This window comes from Notothenia rossii (assembly GCF_949606895.1).
Source record: "Notothenia rossii genome assembly, chromosome: 5".
In the NCBI taxonomy this organism is placed as follows: domain Eukaryota; kingdom Metazoa; phylum Chordata; class Actinopteri; order Perciformes; family Nototheniidae; genus Notothenia; species Notothenia rossii.
This window is the reverse complement of record NC_136903.1, coordinates 83,341,566-83,363,634: the sequence shown is the minus strand read 5'-3', so window position 1 is coordinate 83,363,634 and position 22,069 is coordinate 83,341,566. Positions and strand designations below refer to the sequence as shown.

The window sequence follows — 22,069 nt, the reverse complement described above, 5'->3', positions numbered from 1 at the left end:
TTGTACTTGAGTATTTTTATGTTATGCGATTTAATACTTCCACTCTACTACAATTTGGAAGCCTATACTGTTTACATGACTAAATTAGTTACTTTACAGATTCAGATTTATTAGCTAAAAGAGAATATAAACGAATAGATAAACTATGATATACAATTATAGGTTAAGATATCAAGCAGCATTGTATATAACAATAAAAAGTAGCTCCACCTTTTAACAGCTGTGATAAACACATTATTATATATTAAAAAAGTAATGAGTACTCAAACTGCATACTGTAAAAAGCATAGACACGTAGGCCTACACACAAACACACACCAGGAGGCTGCAAGATTTAGTTTTTCATTGATTTAATTGCAGTCATCTCTTAAATAGCAGAATCATCTTGGAATAGGAGAAACAAAGCTGCTCAATTGCTTTTAATATAACGCAAACAAGCAAATTAGTGAACAGAGAACCTATTGAGGTTTCTTTCTCACACAAAATGAACAATACAGTAAATCACACTACAAAAACTGGTAAAAAGAGGAAAACTAATTCACAAAAGCACTTTGATAATACCTTCTTGGTTTGAAACTGCCAAGTTATTAAGTTAATTGTTAAAAACAACAAATAAGAAATGGCTGAAATAATCAACTATAGCTGAATTAGCTCATATGAGAAAGTTTAGGTGTATTCTGTGCAAATATACTGTATATTTAGGGGAATTACACATTGCTTATGTAGAAATTGTATTTCTATTTTTTTTTCTAATCACCCTGTTGCACTAGAAGATATTTGATTATATATACACACTATATACAAACATGCACTGTCATACTTGCATACCACCATACAGTACATGGTGTTGCTTGTGCTTGCATTACCTTACATTGTAAACTGCTCTTACATACTGTATAAGCTTGAACAACAACTTGAAATCTTGAGATGAGGGACCACTTGACATCAGTTTTTTTTAACAGATTGTATCTTAATTCATCTGTATAACATTTGCAAACTGTGTTAGTACAACATACATGTCTGGTGTTTACACTATTATCAATCTCTTAACCTTGGGACACTGTCAACTCCACAACCAGTTTCTAGTTTATTATTACGTCTGGCTTTTAAAAAAACTAATAATCCTACAAAACTTCTGGTTCCACCTGTATGCAAACCGTTTTCTTTCTATGATTGATTATTGGGATAAAAGTTTTGTTAAAAATGTGTCTAAACTAGAAACCATAAAAAAAAGGCTTAAAGATACAGCATTTGCACTAGTCTTGATTTGGTGAAAAGGTTTGCGTTGAAGCGCTTCAATGTAGGAGGTCTGTCATGTCCTGCTTCTAGCCTTATCTGCACCAAAACAACTAGAACGTATTTTCCACCAAATTGGACCCAAGTGATCGCAGATAACAGATATTCCAGGTTAAAGTAAAAGCTGCGATTCAGTGGTATTCCCTTGTACAGACAGCAGGTCAGGGAGAAATCAACAATGGACAAAACAGGCTGAGTTGTAGCACTGGCACTTGGTCATCCACATAAATAAAAGAGTACAATTCGGGAGACTGTGAAGAAACACAAGTTAAAAATAATTGATCAAAACTAAGTAAGTCCTTGATGATGGCTTGCCTTGTTTTTGCGAAATATGCTGTAATTTAAACTCAATTAAGACATCAAAGTGTCTTGAATCGCTTCCGTTTTTCAGTTTCCTGCTGTGTCTTTCCTAAGGGGCGCCTAAACTGTTTTTGAGGTTTAAAGTAGCTCTTAATTCCTTTCCAACACAACAAAGTATATTCATGATAGTAAAAGGACATCCAGTGTTGTAAAAGTCAAAATTAGAAAAAACTGTTTTTCACAGTTTTTGAATACACAGAACAGTATGCAGTCAGGTCCATGTTCATTCCCCGGCGGCTACGTGGCAAACTGCTGATAAAACGCCAGCTTGACCCTCTCAATGTGGTGGCACAGCTTGATGGCCGGTCCCAGCTTCAGGTCCATACACTCCTGCACTGTTGGGAGGTTCAGCAGTAAAAGTGCCTGTCCGTCAATCTCCTGCAAAACATACATTCGCATCAGATACAGTTTCTTAAAATAGCATTGCTTTCCAGGGAGGGTAAAGTGATGTTTTGTATCTGTGACCATGGATTCAAAACAAGTGTGTTATGCACTTATTGCAGTTGAATGGAGTGAGCTCTCATCCTGAGTGGCCATTAAGTCTCTGAGTATTTCTTACCTGATCCAAGAAAATCCGAGCAAGAGGAGCACAGTCAGTGGTCCTGATGAAGCGAACCACGTCAGTAACGCTCCACTCCAGCGGGCTGGTGTCTAAACACAACTTCGGAGGAGCCTCAATCTTTGAAGTCTATAAACACACAGATACAGTGAGTCAGACAAAAACTCTGAGAGTATCCCAACTCATGCTGAGAAGGAGGAGGTTATTTGTAATAGAAAACACTGACTGCTTCAGTCTTATTGTTTTTCTACATGTATTAGTAAGGGTAAGTTCAGGTCAAGTTTAAACCGTAAAAACAATATTGGAATGGATGAATTAGACAAAAAAAGGCAGTTGTATTTGTATTGCGGTTTATACTACAGTCAGATTTGTAATATAAATACCAAAACATTATATTTCCATTATCTTTCAATATTCACTATTAACTATTTGATTTAGCAGAGAACTTCATCAGGCATTGTCAAAAAATTCTTCTCTGATCCTGCACCTCTAAAAGAGTGTTGCCCATGCATGCATACTATACCCTTTTGGTCTCTAGTATTTATAATGATCTAGTCTTTAAAAGTGTCTTCTCATTACCTTTGGGGAAGGAGGGCGGTTCTCATCATCGGAGAACGAGGGTGAGCGGGGTTTCCTGCGCCGGCGTGTGGGTCTGGGTGTTGCCGGGGGGGAGGGGCACGGCGTGGCGGGCTGAGACTTCTCGATCGACTGTTCAGAATCATCCTGCAGGTCGGAGCCGGAGTCACTCAGTGAGTCATCTTCATCCAGATCTTCTTCGTCGCCGCTGCCCTGTACGTCAAAAGGACAGTTAGCACACATTCAAGTAAACTGTTCAAAGGTTTTAAATGTCCTAAACACAGCTACAGTGTAGTTGTGCACAGAGGCAGAATCAAAGTGATTGGTGCATTCAACAGGGTGTATGTAAGTGCGTGTGTCACCTGTGGAGACCCAGCAGGCGTGTTATCCACCGAGGCTGAGGAGCGTCTCTTCTTATGGACAAAGAGCTGCTTCCTCCTCTTCCTCCTCCTCCCTCTCCTCTTCACTCCACCCTCCAGGTTGGAGTGGCCCCCGGGGGGACGGCCAACGCGCTTACTCTTCTTCTTTCCGTAGTAATAAGCTGGTGACAAGACGACAGGGTTGTTGTGGAATGTTTGCATTTTAGGTGCAACATTTGAATGCACCATTGATATAGATGGAAATGAATCGATCAAACCGTTTTGAATACTTTTTTTATTGTAATACATGTTTTCTCTTAAGGGAAGCAGCGATAAATACCCAAGAGGGGAACTGTGCTGTCTAGAGTGATATTAAAGAAGTGAAAGTGTGAAAATGTTTTCATTGCTATCACATTGCATCAGTCTTTAGCTCCAGGTTTGCAGCGTAAAAACATCAATTAGATTTGAAATAGAAAAAAAGTGTGACTTTCTGCGTTCAAAATAGTTCAGTTTAAGACAAAAGAGGACAATTCTGACATGTGTAAAGCAAAACATACATCCATTGCCTGTAGGAAGTAATGACATCTCTAAATCACACATTCTGTCCGTGTGCTTTGCAGGGTTTCTCTATTCATTAGGCGAGCACTCACATACTCAATCATTCTATTCATGAGCAACAGAAATGAAAAGAGCTGAAGGTTTCTTAAAAAGGAAAAAATAATGAGCTTTGTATTAAATTAGAACACGTTTGAATAATGTTAAGAATTAAGGTCACGGCTGACAAGCAAATATAGAGAGTAGTAAGTCATTAAAGCAATTAGAGGTTATGTTCATAGTCTGCTCTGATAGAAAAGAGACCTCTCCACAACCTGCAGGGTGTAGTTCTGTAAACCACCTACTGTATTTGGTCTTGGTGAGGACAGAGCAGTTTTCTGAGCAGCGTTCCAGAACCATGCGAGGTCCGAACAGGTTCGGGCAGCACTCGAGCTTGATGCATGTTTTCCTGCAGAAGTCTGCCACACGGTCTGCAGTGCGGACTATTTCCACAGTGGCCCGGTAACTCTTCCCCTTGTACCTGACATTGAAGGAAAATCAAGGTTACATATTAAATACATAGCTTTGAATCCTTAACATTTCCACACTATTTGGTTAAAAAACATTATTTAAAAACTAACTCATCCTACTCACTAAAACTTCTATTATATTCATGTTTGATCCAACAAGTTCTCTCTTAAAAGAAACTCAGATGCTAAATCATTGCTTTAAAGAATCATCAGACGCTTGTGCTGAATTCCGCTGTACAGATATGTATTTCCACTTGTGCATTCAAGCACATTTTAAATTAAGCATGTGTTTTAAAATAGGCCAGCTGCTACTCCTGCAGGTTTTCTACAGTGCAGTACTTTGAGATGAAGATTAAATGGTGCTTCCCCTCACTTTGCTTTGAGTGTCTCTCCATGGCCCTGCCAGCGGCTCTCCTGGTCCAGCTGCAGCTCCCTCAGCACCCGGCTGGGCTTGTATGCCGAGTTTATCAGCAGAGTAAGTACCTGGAAACGAAAAGATGACAATAAGACATGCAGAGAATTGCAACACTCATAGGTTATCTGCAGTTTGGAGAGATTTGTTTATTTTGTGCTATTCGCAGCATTTAAACATCCAACTGTTAAATATGAATACCCATACAAGAATTTCATTATCATTTAGGTGTGACTGTTGTCAGTAGATTAGCAGCCTTTATATTGTGTTTCATTGGTTATTAATCATTAAGATTGTTTTGTAGTAGAAAGGGCACTGCCACCCAAAGTCAAGGAGAGAAAGATTGAGCAAAACACAGAATTCTCAGAAATGATAACATTCATTTACTGAGAAATTAAAGGAAGAAGCACATGTGGAAACTTCCTAATTCGGTCAGAATGCAGTAGGGTTTCTGGGAAATGTGCTCTTAAAATAATCTAGTGAGATAAAGGGTTTGAAAAAACGACTTGAACACTTGTAATTCTACAGCCATGCTAAACGCTAACTTTAGCATGCTAACATGTTTACAAGGACAATGGTCAGCTATACTGTTTACCATGGTTATTATCTTTGTTTAGCATGATAAAAAGCTAACATAAAAACACATAGCTGAGCTAAGGCTGATCAGAATCTCCAGCAATTGAAATTACACATTTTACTGAATGCTAACAGAAAATCTTTCTTAAAGCGTTCAGTAAATCTACTGGGAATCAGAAATGTCTGTACAAATCTTTATGACCACACATGAAGGCAGACCCAAAAACCAACATTGCTAGCCAGTCATCCCACTAGCATAGCTGAAAAATTAAAGTATTATCGCATCGTAAAACAAAGATTTAGAATCGATAACTTTTTGGTGGTGTCCATGCTGGACTAGCCCCTCTCACCTCTTTGAGCACCAGGACACAGTTTCCAGGCCCAATGAACTGAGGAAGCTCTGCAATGCGTCCCTTGTTAAGGTACGGCCCAGAGAAACAGCGGTGGTTGAAGTAGATCTTGGGGCAGGTGTATTTCCCGTTCCCCTGTCCTGTACATGGACACAAAACAGGAAACAAATGATACAACAACCACAGACTACACAGACAGTCATGAGGCAGCACATATCACAGTGTGGATATCACCAGAGACATTACACTCACCTGTCTCTGAATTGTAGCCCATGTGCTGCTTGACGTCAGGTGATGATGACTTAGGTGGAAATCGACTGCAAAATGAAAAAGATTGTTAAGATGTCGAAGGTCAATAAGTCTCGTCCATTTTGACCAATAAAGCAACAAGAAAACGTGTTATACTCACTGTTTCTCTGGCTGCACCACAGCAATCTTCCTGTCTTTTTCAACTGAAAAAAAAGGACAGACTCCTTTGTTCCAAGTCTCACAAGGACATGTTGCCACTCATTTAGATGTCAGGGTGATAACTTGTTTGTGTTGTGTTTGTTCGAGCTTTAGTAACAGTCTCATTAGGGCAGATGTGTAAAGATCAACAGTCCACTATGATGATGATGTTTTTACCTTGAGGTTTGATGGGGAAGACGAGTGGGTAGCCGTTAGTCTCGCACCAGCTGACGGGGAAGAGGTCCATGGAGTCCACATGAACTATCAGCTCGGGCATAGGCTGCTTAAGTCCTGTACAAAACACACACTGTTATTAAACAATCACCGACAACAAGCTGCGGCAAAGGCACCCCAGACTGCATTCTTACCCTAGCATAGATGCCAAATTCAGCAACTGTGACATTCTTCATTCCTTATAGGGCTGTGCAATTTAATCGATCCTGCGATATATATCGATATTTTGTTTCCCGAGAAAGTATCGATATTTCAGCCGCGGGTATCGATACATTAACTCCCATTCAAATCCCCCGTGTTCCGCCTGGCACTCTGCTCGCTGCCCATTCCCCCCCCGTTCGCTTTGCATGAAGAGCGATTACGTCAGCCAGCCGAGCCGCTAGTGTCGCTGTAGAGCATTTCTAATCTAGATACACAGACGCCGGTGTCTTCTTCTCGCAGTGAATACGAAGCGGTTCAGGAGAATGGCGGCAAACATTAACCACACTGGAGAGGGTCTTCTCTACCGCCGGAGATATCGGCCCAATCCCAAACCACTCCCTCGACGGAGTGAACTCCGTCTGTAGCCACACTCGCAGCTCAACGAGGCTCCCTCCTGTCAGATGGAGGGAGTAAATACAACAGCAAGTAGATGCAGTTATGTAGAGAGGAGCCTTTCTGTTTAGTGTTTTTGGCTTAAATGTTACTCTTTTGTACTTGAATTATTGGCAGGTACATTTTACATTAAATGTTGTTCTTAGTGACTTGAATTATTGGCTACCTCATATTCTGTGTTAAGCTAAAAATGCTGTAAAATAATCTGTTCAGAACAGGCCACCTGCTGCACCTTTTAATTCTTCATTGTCCATTGTGATACTGCACTTTATGTACAAATGTTCTCACCACATCTTTTGAGTCATTTTGTCCAGCATTTGCAAGCTGTAGACTCTCTGTCTAGTCAGAGCCATATATTGTATAATTTATGCTTTCAGTTTTCAGTTGAATTAATTCAATCCAAGTCAATGGATCACTCACAAGATGTCACCAAAATCACACTGTCCCTTTAAAAAATTTCAGAAAATGATGTAAGTGTATCGAATTATATCGAATCGTATCGTTGGCTGAATATCGTGATATATATCGTATCGTGAGCTCAATATCGTGTATCGTATCGTATCGTGAGATTAGTGTATCGCTACAGCCCTAATTCCTTACACACATTATCTACGCTAGGAGTGACCCTGGGGGGGGGGGATCATGTGTTTGGTCTATCCGCAGCTTATCTTACTTACTACTGAAACCATCAGCCAAATATTTTTGTGCACATTTACGACTGTATGCTCACCTGTCGTGGTTTCTGTGATGCACACTTTTTGCAAAAACAACTTTATTGACTGTTTTATATGATTAACAACTGCTTCAGTAGCAACATAGCATATTAGGCAAATTGGCAAGTCTTAAAACAAGCCTCACCCAATCTGTCTGCGCACAATTGGCCTTTGTTGAGATTCAACTGACATCCATTGAAAGTTTGCTCTTATTTTGAACTGGAAAACCTCCAGATTACTTCCATACCCGATATGTTAGGATCTACTGCAGGATACACGATAAATTAATCGCAAATGTTGTTATCTTAGCTGCCTTAGATGCCTATAAAGAACGCAGACGGGACAATTTCAATGTTATTACTTTTGGTTTGTGAGGAAATAGAGAAACACATGGAAGAGATCTACAGTCCAACCACATTTTCAGAGGAATAGTATTTTGTGCTGTAATTTCATTAAATATGAGCACATTGCCATAGTGATGTATTTACAGTGTCTGGACATAATGTTCCCCATAATAAAGTAAACAACAACTGTCACAACATTCAAATGATTTGATTTTACTTGCAGGCTCATGTGACATTTATAAATGCTCATTTTAAAACGTGTATCAACAGTTTTCAAAGTGTTTTAATTAGAGATGTCCCGATCCGATCACGTGATCGGGGATCGGAGCCGATCACGTGATTTTCAAAAGATCGGAATCGGGAGAAAAAAATCAGTGATCGGGATTCTTTTTTTTTTTTTTTTTTAATACTTTTTTTAAATTTTGTATTCAATGTTAAAAAACAAAAATGACCATGTTCAAGTCTTAAAGTCATCCTGAGGCCTTAGTTTTGGTTTCAAATTACACAACATCATGTATGTGTTGCTTCTTTGGGGCTTGTTTTCATAGACCTGGTTGCTTATTTCTCTCAAATCTGGCAACAGAGTGGACAGGGCGCAGTGTCTAATTGTAGCAGTAAGCTAACGAGTACTGATAAGCTGTTTTGATCCAATGCTGCACAACTGAACTGATCCAATGCTGCTGTGAAAAAAAGAAGCTATATCCATGTTGGATAGAATATCTAATTTAAATTAAAAAATAACCGTAAGGGACAACTTGAATGCTTTTTTTCTTTTTTTCTCTTAATGCATTGCATAAAGATCGGATCGGGAAAAATCGGTATCGGCAAATTATCAAAATCAAATGATCGGAATCGGATCGGGAGCAAAAAAAGGTGATCGGGACATCCCTAGTTTTAATAGTTTTCACATGCTATAGCAAAATATGAACATGTTGTATTTGAGGTGTGCGACACTTATCTCCACACACAATAGAAATGCAGCAACTAAACCATGAAGCCATTTAATTCAAATGAAATCCACATAGTGAAATGTAAAGCATTAGCCTGTGCACTGAAATGTTAATGTTCTACTTTCATCCGCTAAAATAAACACATTCTTCCCTTTCATTACCGCCTCTCACCTTCCAGGCTGAGCCAGATGTACTGGCCTTTGACCCTGGTGACAGTCACCACGTGAATGTTCTCAGGGGACAGCAGGTTGACAGCTTCCAGTTTCATGGCCTCTTTGAAGCTGTGGTCGCACTGCTCCTGTTTTGTTTTTGTCCAAAAATAGAGAAATAAGTCACACTGAGACACCTGTTTGCAACTCATTGCATCACATTTCATAATGCTGTCTGTTATAACAAAGATAAAAAGAAAAAACGGACAATATGATCACTTGTTTGCTTTGCAGGATTACACCATTGATCTGGGCAATGTTCAACCTCTTCAAACGTACCGAACCCATCTACGTCACATACAGTTTACACAACAAGAGATCACCAGATACAGGAGGCTGCTACAGAACAAAGCTTTCAGAGAAACCTTGGTTATACTTATTTTCAAGTTAATTGAATTTAGACGGAAATTTAAAAACATTTTGTTTACGTAGCCAGAATCGCTGCTTGGATAAAACAACATCAGTAACAGGAAGGAGGCTAGATATCTGAAAGCTTGCTAATGGTGATTCATTAGTTTCCATTCATGCAGGCACAGCACATGATAACACACGTCAAGCAGCCTTAAACGACAGCTATATAATCAAAGTAAGCTACAATTTCATATTTAATTTCCATTCCGCCAAAGACCAAAGGGAAGGACCAAATGCACTTGGATCATGTTAACAGCTCTTTTCACATCGACTCTTTCACCGACATGAATCTGTTGATGGCTTTGTATAAAAGACCAGCCGTAACACCGAATCCTGATCGGTGTGAACTCGGTGTACAAACGCTAAAACTGAGCTTGACTTACAGTTGGAAAGCAGTGTTGAGGAGCTGCCTCAGCCTCGCACTGTTTCAGGTAATCCGCCCAGTCAAAGTCCGGACCCTGGTGTCCTGTTTGTGATCAAAGAAAGAAAGAAGTGAGAAAGAACATCACACAGGGAACACATGCAATCTAATCACCGCTGTTCCTCAAGTCTCTGATATCACCGATAACCATTAAAGTGAAAAAAAAAAAAGGGACAACATCTGACCTGGTGGGGGGCTGAGAGTGACTCCATTTTTAAGGCACCACTGAGTAGGGAAGATCCCGGGACTGTCTCTGTGACACAGGAAGGACCTCCCAGCGGCACCGTCTGACTCCTCAATGCCACAGAGGTCGTCCATCTTCACCAGGAAGTACTGCTCATTGAACACCTGGAGGGGAGAGGAGGACATTTTAGGACACTTGCAGTCGTTCTTAATTGACGGCTTTAATTTTTTTTACTATCCAAGTCACATCAAAGACTTATGCTCCGAAATTCTATCAGACTGTGCATTAGATAGAAAGTTCAAAGGACATTGTTTCAGCATTGTAGATGGTTAAGTGAAAATGAAGAAAGAAAGCATACACAACTAAGGCTAATGAACAGCACCCAGAAAAACAACAACATGGCAGTGTAGGAGAGTCAGGTTTGATAGGAAAGTCTGTTACCTTGGTGACAGTGGCAGGCTTGATGGAAATGGGAGCAGCCGGCTCAACAGCCTCCAGTTTCATTCCTTCTTTGAAACAATGGGCGGCGATGGCAGGCTGATCCTGAGACACAAAACAAGAACACATGCCGTTTTTTTTAAAGTTCAGCTCTGAGATACTCATTTCGAGGAGAATGTCACAACTGTTAGCTCAGTGCCTGATTATCAGATCTCGAGCAGTGCTGTGTTTGACAGACAGGAGACAACAGGTGGCAGTACCTTACTGAGCTCTGCAGTCAGAGCTTCGTCCTGAGGCAGGTCGCTGATCCTCTGTCGCACCTCCTCCCACTCTGCTTCTGTCCGCAGGGCCAACAAGTCTGAAACAAACACAAGGATCTAAACGTGACTTACTGGTGGATCATTTGATTTACAAAAAAAGTGTATTTAATGAAAAGCTAAGACAAAAGTGTGTGGACTTTACTTCAGACTTTCTTGTATAAATAACCTTTAATTATTTTTGCCATGATTAGTTCAGTAAACCCAAAACAGTGTGGTCCTTCTTATCGCCAGTGATAAAAAAAGGCTTTATTCAAAAACATGCAGAATTTACAAGACCAAACCTCTGTTGTTACATTTAATTACATTTAAAAAGCATTATATCTCCCCTTTTAACTTTTTAACATGAAATACTTGTTTATCAAAAGCAGTTTGTTCCCCTCATAAAAAAAGATCCATCTAATCCTGTATAATCAATTTAGATGTCTAATAAATTCCTTGTATTTCAGGACTGTGAATTCATCAAAGTATTGGAAAATGTTTATGCAACTCATATGATAATTAGTAATAACCCTTTCAAGTTTTATTTATTTATTTATATAGCACATTTATAAACGATTTTTGGTCGAGCCAAAGTGCTGTGCATATAATACAAATAGCCTACAGTAGAGACACTTTGCAGCTAATACAATAGCACAGATTGTTCAGAATATCAGTATGAGAAAAAAAAACGACCCCCTCTGTCCTTAGATAGAGGGTGTTAGATCTAATGTAGTAAATAAACTTGACATGCATCCAGGCCACAAGTGCCATGTGGATTCTTCACATGTCTGCCCGACAGAAGCTATTACTCATGGATGCTTTGCCACTTAACCTCTAGATGTAGACATTGTTTTTTCTCCTTTCATCCTTTTGTTCTTAAATATAAAGTGTGACCTGAGAGAGTGCCACTGACCTGAGGGAGGCCTGAGGGTGCAGCCGTGCTCTTTGGCCCAGCCGGGTGGGTGGAGGCGTGGGTGGAGGTAAAAGAGCCAGAGGGTTGTGGGTGTGTCCGGGAGGCCCTCGGTTCCTACCAGACGCAACTTCAGCCTTCCTCCAACGTTCTCCTCCACCTCAGCAGCCCAGGCTGACCCCGGGTCAGCACCGTCCTGGATCTCCACGTAGCAGCCGGCACACAGCAGCTCCACCGGGTCCCTGCCCCGCTGCGGCTGTAGGGAGGGGGGGGGGTAAATGAGAAGCTAATAGCACAAACACAAATAAGCGCACGCCTAGGCAAGGTGAGGAATGTGCAGAGGGAGAGCGTGCTCTGCATGACTAAGAGGCCGAACTGAAGCACTGTCACTCAAAGCTTACTAACAGCCCCAAATAATAATTTCACAGGATGTTCCTACAGCCAATTTGCTTTCAGCAACACGACCATGGTGCTGTAAAGAAAAGCACACAGCCTTGTTTTTGTAGACTTGGGACTTAATGCAGGATACGCATGCAAGAATAGGCTAAAAAGTCCTATTTAGTTCAAGTTTGCATTCATTCTAAACAACATTTTAAAAGGGGACATATTATATTGATATTCTGAACAATCTGTGCTGTTGTATTAGCTGTAAAGTGTCTCTACTGTAGGCTATTTTTATTATATGTAGGCTACAGCACTTTGGCTCGACCAAAAATCGTTTATAAATGTGCTATATAAATAAAACTTGATTTGATTTGATTTATGCACATTTTCAGATTCATACTTGGGTTTTGGGACTAGAACATGTTAACATGCTTTAATGTTAAAAAACACAATATTCTTCTCTCCTACTGCCTGCCTGAATATACCTCTGTTCGACCTCTTTCTGAAATGCTCTGTTTTAGCGCCTGTCTCTTTAAAACAGAACCCGAAAAAACGGTCTGCTCTGATTGGTCAGTTTTTCTGTGTCTTCTGCACATATGCTTTTAGTGTCTCTGCACCATAAATGCAGCTGGGGAATGACTGTAACGGCACTTTTGAACTATTTATTTATATTTGTGGCGTAATAACTTAATAGATAGCACCTAATCCTTTTAGTAAAGTTCTGGTCTCTTTGAACATTTCTAAATGGCAAAAAGACAAGGCAAGAAGAAACAAAGCATAACATTTGTACATATGACAGTTGTGTTTGTGTGTGTGAGTCAAAACCGAGTCACATCTATCTGAAGATTCCCATCTGTGTGTATAAACTGTCAACTTGGAGTTTTTTTATGTCAGTTGAATTAATCCACTTGCCTTGCCAGCTGAACTAGGGCTGCTCGATTATGGCAAAAATCATAATCTCGATTATTTGGGTCAATAATTGATATCACGATTATTAAAAACTATTATCCATTTACTTTGAAAACATCAATTTATTGGAGAAAAAAAATGTGAACAGTATGTTTTTAACAGTTGATTACCCTGAAGTTGAAGTATAATTCAACTGAAAATCCAATAAAAAAATAAATAATAATAATAATAAAAAGATAATCGTTTTATTTCGATTAAATAGTTTTCGTAATCGTTGCAAGCCATAATCGTAATTGCGATTAAAATACGATTAATTGAGCAGCCCTAAGCTGAAGGAGAAAGTCTGAATTCAAGTTGTTCTATCTAACTGCATTATGTGTTTTTGAAGTTGTCAGATTAATATATTTGGTACTGAGATTGTTCTTGGTACAGAGAAAGACACCCTACACTTGAGGAGACTAATAAAGACATCGCCGTACCAGTTCCAGCAGGTTAGCGGGCACGCTGCACTCCTCAGCGAGGGCCTTCTCCAGCAGAGCCTCCCAGTCCTGGTGCTTCTCACGCACACCTGAGGAGGAGAATATAAATACAGAGTTTACTTATCAACCAAACAAGCAGGTGGGCTGAGAATCACACATACACTCCTCTGCCTCTTAGTCACCCTGAGTCACCAGCATTAGCATAATACAAAATAAATACAGGAAGATATGATACAAAATGATTAGATCTAAGCACTTTTTCAACATACTGTTAACAACTTTCATCTGTGTTATCTTAACGGTTTGATGCAGCTTCCGCAGCTGTTTTAACATGTTGCATATCGAGGTGTCAAGTGCTAATTAGGTGACATAAATAAAAAAAATGTAAGAAAAAAACACTGAATGTGCTTCAGCATCTTTCTCTTTTTTCATGCAATACAAAAACATCACAAGGGCAACCGCACTGTATCAGTATAACTCCTAGGTATACTGAACAAAAGTGCAATTACTTAACACTAATTCCACTGTTAAATGGCATTTTGTGCACAGTACTAAAAACGGTACTACTCAGCTGTCCCTGAAGCACTTTAAAAAGAAACTAGAAGCACTAAAGATGTTAAAAATGTGACACCTCGAAATTGGAATCAAGTCTCAACAACATTTACCAAAAAAAAGGTTAATATTTTGCCCCACACGATCATCTCATAGCTGACGAGTGCTGAGATCAATCAGATCACAATGCAACTTTTCGAGGTGATTACTCCTTTCACTACGCCTCTCACAACTAAAAAACATCTCCCGCCATTCCTTACCCTCGGGGGCCTTCATTGTCTTCCCGTGCTGGCGGCTCCATCCCAGCGGGTGGAGGTCTGCCGTCATCAGGTCACACCAGAAGTCGGCACGCCGTTCATCCTGGTAACCCTCGTAGCGCAGCAGCAGCAGCTGGCCACATGTGGTGATGATGTTGGCCACCCAGTACGGGCTGTCGGCCTCGGAGCGCACACACACCTCCAGCTTCATGCCCGGAGCCAGGCCGGTCTGCAGGCCCTGGTCCACCTGAGGCAATAAACACACACTCACAGGTTAACCCCATTAGTTGGCTTCTTATACAACAGTGCACACAGAAAAGAAAAGCATATTTGATTCTGTGCTGTAATTGATTTTTATTCCAACCTACCTGCCACTATAGGAATCATGTGTAATTAAAGAAGCTTTGTTACTGCTCTTGGTGCTACAGTGACTTCTTGATTGTTTTATGACTCAATGCTTTTACAAGCTGACACATTCCATACATTTGAGTCACCGAGTCTTTTAAACTAACTTGCAGTATCTTGACAACTTTACACAGATGTTCAGTGGCTGATGACGAGAAGCTGGTACAAGCTCCTCCTGTGATGTATGTTGTATGTGAGAGTTGTCAGCACCCACATGTTTGAAGGCGTGGTGCGGCACCGACACGGCTCCAGTCTCCTCCAGGTATTCATCCCAGTTAAAGTCAGACGCATCCTGAGCAGAGTCTCTTTCTGGAAAACACACACACACACACACACACACATTTGTATTTTCCAACCTGCTTTCCAACATATTACATACTCATTTCACGCAGCTGTTCACAGAGTAGTTCTTACCAGACTCCGGCAACTTCTGACTCATGCTGGTGCCCCCTCAAGGCCGAGACTAGGGGCTCTGAGGAGGAACAGAGGAGGAGGATTATTGTCCAGCGAGAGCAAATGAATGAGTGAAACTATGGCGACAGAGAGGATATAACATAGAACTGCAGCTATCGCAGTCATGCAGCATGCTGTGCTATGCATAATCAAATCACTTTCTCCACATCATAACATAATCAGTGACCTCGCTTCTGGTTTCTAAAACAATAAGATTAATGAGAGAAGTTATACTGCTGGGTTGTAACAGCTCGCTCAGCAGTTCACAAAACAAATTGTATCAGCACAAAGTTACAAAAAAGAGGTCAAGACTTTCTGTAGCTAGCTACTATATTTACAGCACACCAACAAACACATGACATATATCAGCCTGCAGTGAGTCAGTCAACAGGTGCACATAATACAAGTATTATTACTCATCTATGGGAAGGAATACATGTCACTACAAACTGAATGTGTCTTTTTTTTATTTCAATTGCTAAAAATACACCTAAACTGCATTAAATGTTGTTTGATATAAATAATTAAATGATTTATAAAGTTGTTTTTAATGCAATATTTTATCCAAAGCAGTTTTTTTAGCCTTTCAAATATTTATTTTAAGATGATTTAGTCAAAAATATGTGGGGTTTTAAAGACATCCCCTCGGACTATGAGAAACTGGAAAGGACATTTTTCACAATTTTTCTACATTTTATTTGACAATTCATCGAGAACATTATCCGTAGATTAATTGTTAATGAAAATAATCATTGATTTCAGCCCTAGTGTCGAAGTAAAGCTGATATTTGATACGGAAAATAATCGTTCATTAAGTCCGTAATGTAGAACTGAAGAAAGTTTTATTTCCAGTATCATAAAAGGATCAGAAACACTACTGAAACTTAATTTCAAAAATATTGCATTCAGTTTGAAGTTTGTTGATGCATTTAATTTCAAAATAAGATTCATGTTAAGCCTTTTTAAGTTATTACTCAATTATGTGATTCAGATTCAGTTGTTTTATTGCAATTGTTCAAGTTAAGTTAATACACCAGCAACAGGAGCAGAGCAGCGTTCAGAGAGAAGATTCAAAAGCCTTATTTTACAAAACCTCCTTCAAGGCTCCTCCAGCTGTTCCAAAGCCAAGGTCTCCAAGGCCTTGATGATAAAGCTGGTTAAGTTTAGACATCAACATCCAAGTGGTTCTATCAGATCCTGGACCCAGTCAATGCAAACCAGGACAAGTGGTGAATACAATCACAAATGTCATTCATTAAGATGGCCCAGGCTGCTACCACCTCACACAGCAGATGGTGCGTGATGGCAGGAATAGATTTAACTATTCTAATCTAATCCACCTCTAGTTGTGAAACTCATTTAAACTTTTTTTTTAAAAACGTTCCCCAACCAGAAGTGAAGATCTCAAACTGTGCCTTGACGTAAATGTGGACAAGCTTTGACACATCAAACTGACCCGCAGCATTGTGAAAAGCAGATGAAATAAGTTAACACAACAAGAGATGGGATGAATGAGACAGAAGGGAGAGAGCTGTATGGATGCTGAGGAGAGCTGCTCTGTCACCGCAGATCCTTTCAGCTCGCCTGTCAGCCTCGTCTTTGTCGTGTCTGACGTCTCTATTAAAGCCTGTCCCGCCGTCAGAAACAACAAACCCCCCCCCCCCCTTCCCGACGACCGGACTCTGCGACTGCGACCCCCATGCTCCACCGGGATCAGCGCCACCTTTCACCCGCGACCCTGCCCCAGACTCCCTCTGACACACACACACACCCACCCACCCACACACACACAGCAGAGGGCTCTATTGTCCCCGGGGTCACACTCCTGACATATGAGTGGGAAAAAAAGAGCAGTGAGGGACAGGAGGAGAAATAATGGCCTTTTCAAAAGCTGTAAATTGACCAACATTCATATTCATATAATTTGTGGTTGGAAATAACAGATGCAATGCTTAAACAACTCAATAATAAGTTGAAAGACAAAAAAATATTCTTAAAATTATTTTGATAATCAATTTAGTTCAAAGTTATTCTCTGTATGTTCTGCTTTTCTTTGTTAAATGTTATGATAAATAGAATATTTCAGAGTTTTGGACTGATAGAACAAGTAATATAAAAATATTTTTGCACTATTTTCAGACATTCCATTGACAAAGCGATGAATCAATGTAACTGTTTGTCATATACCTCTTGGTTGCAGCCATAGCTTGATTTCAAACTGATTCTTTGTACATCTCACATGTCTACCTACAAACTGCTGGAGCCTTTCTCTGTTTTTCAGTATGTGAAGCATTTTGATGCAAATTAAACAAGATGAAACAGAATAAGTCATTCTCAAAAGAATAATCTAGTGTCTGAATTCACCCTCTAAGAGGTTTATTGATTACAACACTTCTGAAGCCATCATTAGAATGTATTTGAGTGTCTAAGCCGTGGGTTTCTGCAGCACTTAACTTTGCAGAACAGCACGGCCTCCGCTCGTACGGCAGACAGGAAGAAAAGCAACTTCCCCTGTTTCATTTAGAGAAAGTGGTCTGCGTGAACGACAGCTAGCAGCATCTGTCTCAGTCTTTCTGCAGCACGCTACACTGACTGAACCCAAAAGAGAAAGGGCCGAATGTGCACTCTCCCACGCAAACACACACACACACACACACACACACACACACACACACACACACACACACACACACACACACACACACACACACACACACACACACACACACACACACACACACACACACACACACACACACACACACACACACACACACACACACACACACACACACACACACACACACACACACACACACACACACACACACACACACACACACACACACACACACACACACACACACACACACACACACACACACACACACACACACACACACACACACACACACACACACACACACACACACCAACCTCTTAGCAATTCCTGAATCATATTCTCATCAGCACTGTGCATGCAATTGAGCCTTTCTAAACACAAAATACATATCCACACATGGTATACAACTTCTGCAGGAAATACATCCAAATCAAATGTTCAATAAAATAAAATTAACTGCTGAACAATCTCCCCAAACACTATTTAATGGCATCTGCTGGTGACCAGAATGACATTACATTATAGGCTGTAATGAAGCAGAAAATGAGTAAGTGCTCATGCTGGTGTCTGAACTCAAGCACGTTAACAAAAACATTGCTTTGGTTTTATACCATTTAAAAACGTAAAAGTTAGTTTTAACCAAAGCACAAAAAGATATGTTACTATCTAGTATCAGTTTATTCAAGAATAACCCTGTGTACTTACAGTGCATTTAGTGCTATTGACTTATCTTTAGCAGTTGCTTTTGGTTTCTTGGTTTCATTTATGGTGGTTGGTGTTGACTGTTAAACCAAGACCTCTCAGTAACCATTGTTCCATTAGAGCAGTTCCACAGAATACCCTATGAAAATCTATTCACAGTGTTTTGTTTATTTAGGGTTTGTTGGAGTTTCTGGAAAGTGTTACATTTTTCAATGCTTTGAGCTTTACAAACAAAACTCCGATCCTTCTGTGTATTCAGGTAAACAATGCAAATACAAAACTTGCAACCTTGAAAAGTTAAGTGAACATAAAGTCAAAGTGTCGGCTTAAGATGACTAACACTTACAATTATTTCATTTGTAGCTTTGATCAACATATCTGCTAAAGCAAAAGCACCACTTATTGTTGTGTTTACCAGAGACCTGCTAATAGGTTTTTTTTTAATGGACAAAGCATAACAATGATTATTATTGACTTAATACATATTAATTAAATAAAACCAAAACCACCAATTAGTTGACTAATCGACTTAGAGTGTGCAGACAAAGGAGGAAATACGGGGCTCTAATGTGTTATTTGAGGTAAAAATGAACCTTAAAAACGGATGGTATCGGTTTATACTCAATTGAACTCCTGATAAAATTGAAGAGCTAAATATTGTGCAGCCAAGTTGAGGTTTCGATCAGGTTTCTATGATGACTTGTCATGCCTTTATTTATATATAACTTTAATTTATATAGACGTTGTCAACAAAGGGTTGCGATATAGACCAAGTAATAGGATGGTATCCCATAAGCTCTCTCAAACTGACCTCTATTAATATAACTTCACTACAAATCGGTAGCTTAAATAAAAAAATCCACATTTCATGCACACAGCAAACAAGTCGGTTTCTTTCAGTTGCCATTGCATAGCGGCACGTCAGCAAGCAGCACTGCCAGCGGATCACTCAAGTTGCACAATAGGGAAGTTAAGCACCACAAGAAAAACAGGTTGCATTAACAAAACGTGAAATAAGACATATAACTGAAAACCTCCCAATCATCCTCCTCCCGTCCTTCAGCTGTTAAAAGCTCGAGTAGCAGTGATGAACACATGAGTTTATGTGCGAGCTCCACACAAAAAAAAAATCGGCTAAGGTCGTCCAAGCCTTCATTATGCAAGGCTTCGACATTATTCTGAGTTATCCAAGGGCAAATTAGTAAGTAAAATAACCACACAATCATTAAACTAGCTTGAGATTGCACTGCTTGTGCTGCATTGACAAACAGAGATGGGCCATTAACGTCAAGGCTTTGCAGATACACTACAGCGCCGATGTCTAACTTTCACACACTGAGCAGAACAAGGCACATACCGATTTTTTTTAATGAATAAAATGCAGTCTAATGTATAAACTCACGTGTTACATGTATTACCACCGTGTGGGACTCGCTGCACATATGGAAGAACCGCCTGTGTGTCCGAGTCAAGTTACTGAACGTCACGGCTTGAGCAATAAGAGCTGCCGAGCAATAAGGGCGCTTACACTCGACTCATCTTTTTGAGAGACGGGAAAAAAGACGAATGCGCCTCCACAGTGCAAAACACCTCAAGCAACGTATAACTAACAACACAGAGTACGTGAATATTTAGTCTCAAAATTCCCACCTTACCGCTAAGTAGTTTTTCCAAGTCGGTTTTTTAGATGCCGTTCCTCTCCGCCTGCTCTCTCGTAGCAACGTTAAGATAAAGTGAGTAAAAACCGACAGCCCCGGTTAGACCTTTCAAAATAATATGTTCTAAAATCTTCTGTAAATCCTAATACTTTTTATTTTCTATATTACGCGTTTGTGTTTTGTATAATATTGTTCTATTTAGTTGGTCTCCATCTATAACTCTATCTATTGCTTTAACAATGTACATTTCCCTGAATAAAGGAATTTAAATTCTGGTTAGAAGGGCGGAAGTTGCCACCGTCGTCAGAGCAACAGAAGCTCTCTTCGTGTGAAGGGTTTATTCTCGTGATACTTCCGGTGTCACTACGGCTGCGTGTCGCCAGCTTGACGCAGTTCTCGTTCACGACCTCATTCCAATATGGCACAAATGGCCACTGCGCATGTTCTGCCGCCTATATGCCTCTGAGCCCACATCACACCGACTTCCATCTTCACACACACACACACACACACACACACACACACACACACACACACACACACACACACACACACACACACACACACACACACACACACACACACACACACACACACACACACACACACACACACACACACACACACTACAATATCACACAACCAGAAGCAATACCAAAAATATGTAAAAACCTCACACAAAACGAAAAGCTGAATGATTTCTGTTTCCTTTAATTCGCACACAGACACGAGGGTTAACCCGAACACTCGTTATGGTTTTTTTTGTAATCCCCAGCGGAATCAACACTTAGTTAATGGTTGAGCTGGAATTAATTGCACATATAATCGACCCACTTTCGATAAGTAGACTGTTATTTGTCACTAAAAAGCTATTCGTTCTGTAACGAAGTAGTAAACAGATTGTGTTACTGAAGGTGACCTCGAATTGCCTTAATTTCCCTCAACATAATATGTGTTAAGTAAATAAAACAGCAGCACAATGCGCAATAAAAGGCAGAACTGGAAAGTACGTAGGCCTACTTTTTAAAATAAATCTATAATATAATACCCAGACCATAATAAAATGATTATATACGATATGGCATTGCTGCCTCCTGTTACGGTACTTCTGCTGCACAACGATATCAAGTCGGGGTTTTTGGAGGAGAGGGCGGGAGAAACTGCTGGAAATATGCCTAGACACTGAATGCAATGCTCAAAGTCCATCTTTTTTGTACTGGAAATGTGATTTCTTTATTAAATACGCGTATTTGTCGTTTTGAAAAGCGTCCCCATGAGCCAGAAACATGTTTTTGACGCTGACTTGGACCATATAAATATATTTTTGGGCTGCTGTTTCAGATAATCCTCCACAGCAGACCAACCCTTCGGATGCCTGTTATAACAAAAGAAAAAAATAGCACGCGTTGAGCTGGAAACAGTACGATACATGTGAGCTACAGAAAAGCGATCTGATCCTGAACAGTCGAAACAATCGGAGAGCCATGAATAAATCAATAGGGGGCAGGCATTTAGTCCACATTTATTCAGTCATTTGATTAAAGTGTAGAACGGCTCTCACTATAAGCTTGAACAGAAGACGACTGATATTGGAAAATTATTTTTAGCTCCAAACCACCGAAGAAATCATGTTTCTTAAATTACATATTACTTGAATAAATGCTTTTAAAACCTGCTGTTTGTGTTCATAATTTTTAAAGGGTCTACAACTTTAATGCAGCACAAAGTGTTTGCATAAAGGCACATGTCTGAACCACTTGGAGAGGTTTTGTCGCACAGTGCAGGTGGCTGTGATGGATAGTGTTTTGTTCACTGTCCACATCCTGCAGCAGGCAGGGGATTACAGCTGGGGACAGAGGACGAGGACAGGTCATGAGCCGTGCGCACTGCAGGAATGTCTCCTCGCCTGCCGGTGCAGTTACAGCACCTGAACGCTAGATA

At 40.1% G+C, this 22,069-nt stretch overlaps 1 protein-coding gene across 3 annotated transcripts; it reads right to left on the bottom strand.

The window, feature by feature from the left end:
- Nucleotides 1–333: 333 nt before the first annotated feature.
- On the bottom strand, nucleotides 334–20,204 carry sfmbt1 (Scm like with four mbt domains 1). Of its 3 annotated transcripts, none has more exons than XM_079682212.1 (21): nucleotides 20,126–20,204; nucleotides 15,107–15,164; nucleotides 14,907–15,001; nucleotides 14,291–14,534; nucleotides 13,479–13,567; nucleotides 11,710–11,962; nucleotides 10,758–10,855; nucleotides 10,501–10,602; nucleotides 10,061–10,223; nucleotides 9,838–9,920; nucleotides 9,006–9,132; nucleotides 6,177–6,290; nucleotides 5,962–6,004; nucleotides 5,805–5,869; nucleotides 5,553–5,692; nucleotides 4,588–4,697; nucleotides 4,050–4,225; nucleotides 3,154–3,332; nucleotides 2,795–3,004; nucleotides 2,216–2,344; nucleotides 334–2,034 (listed from the first exon to the last, which is right to left on the bottom strand). In XM_079682212.1, the coding sequence occupies exons 2-21, from the start codon at nucleotides 15,129–15,131 to the stop codon at nucleotides 1,894–1,896; spliced, it is 2,586 nt and encodes an 861-aa protein (XP_079538338.1). In that variant the 5' UTR covers nucleotides 15,132–15,164; nucleotides 20,126–20,204; the 3' UTR covers nucleotides 334–1,893. The 3 variants fall into 3 exon arrangements, with proteins under 3 accessions (XP_079538338.1, XP_079538339.1, XP_079538340.1); XM_079682213.1 differs by having other exon boundaries at nucleotides 20,121–20,188; XM_079682214.1 differs by lacking the exon at nucleotides 20,126–20,204 and adding an exon at nucleotides 19,873–20,025.
- Between the last annotated feature and the right edge of the window lie 1,865 nt (nucleotides 20,205–22,069).

Bases quoted from the DNA above. Each gene is read 5' to 3' on its own strand.
- sfmbt1 (XM_079682212.1), bottom strand. From the start codon at position 15,131: ATGAGTCAGAAGTTGCCGGAGTCTG. The intron at 6,291-9,005 runs GTGAGAGGCGGT...TGTTTTGTACAG, and splicing joins CATCTGGCTCAGCCTGGAAG to GACTTAAGCAGCCTATGCCC. The intron at 6,005-6,176 runs GTAAAAACATCA...CTTTTTTTTCAG, and splicing joins CTTCCCCATCAAACCTCAAG to TTGAAAAAGACAGGAAGATT.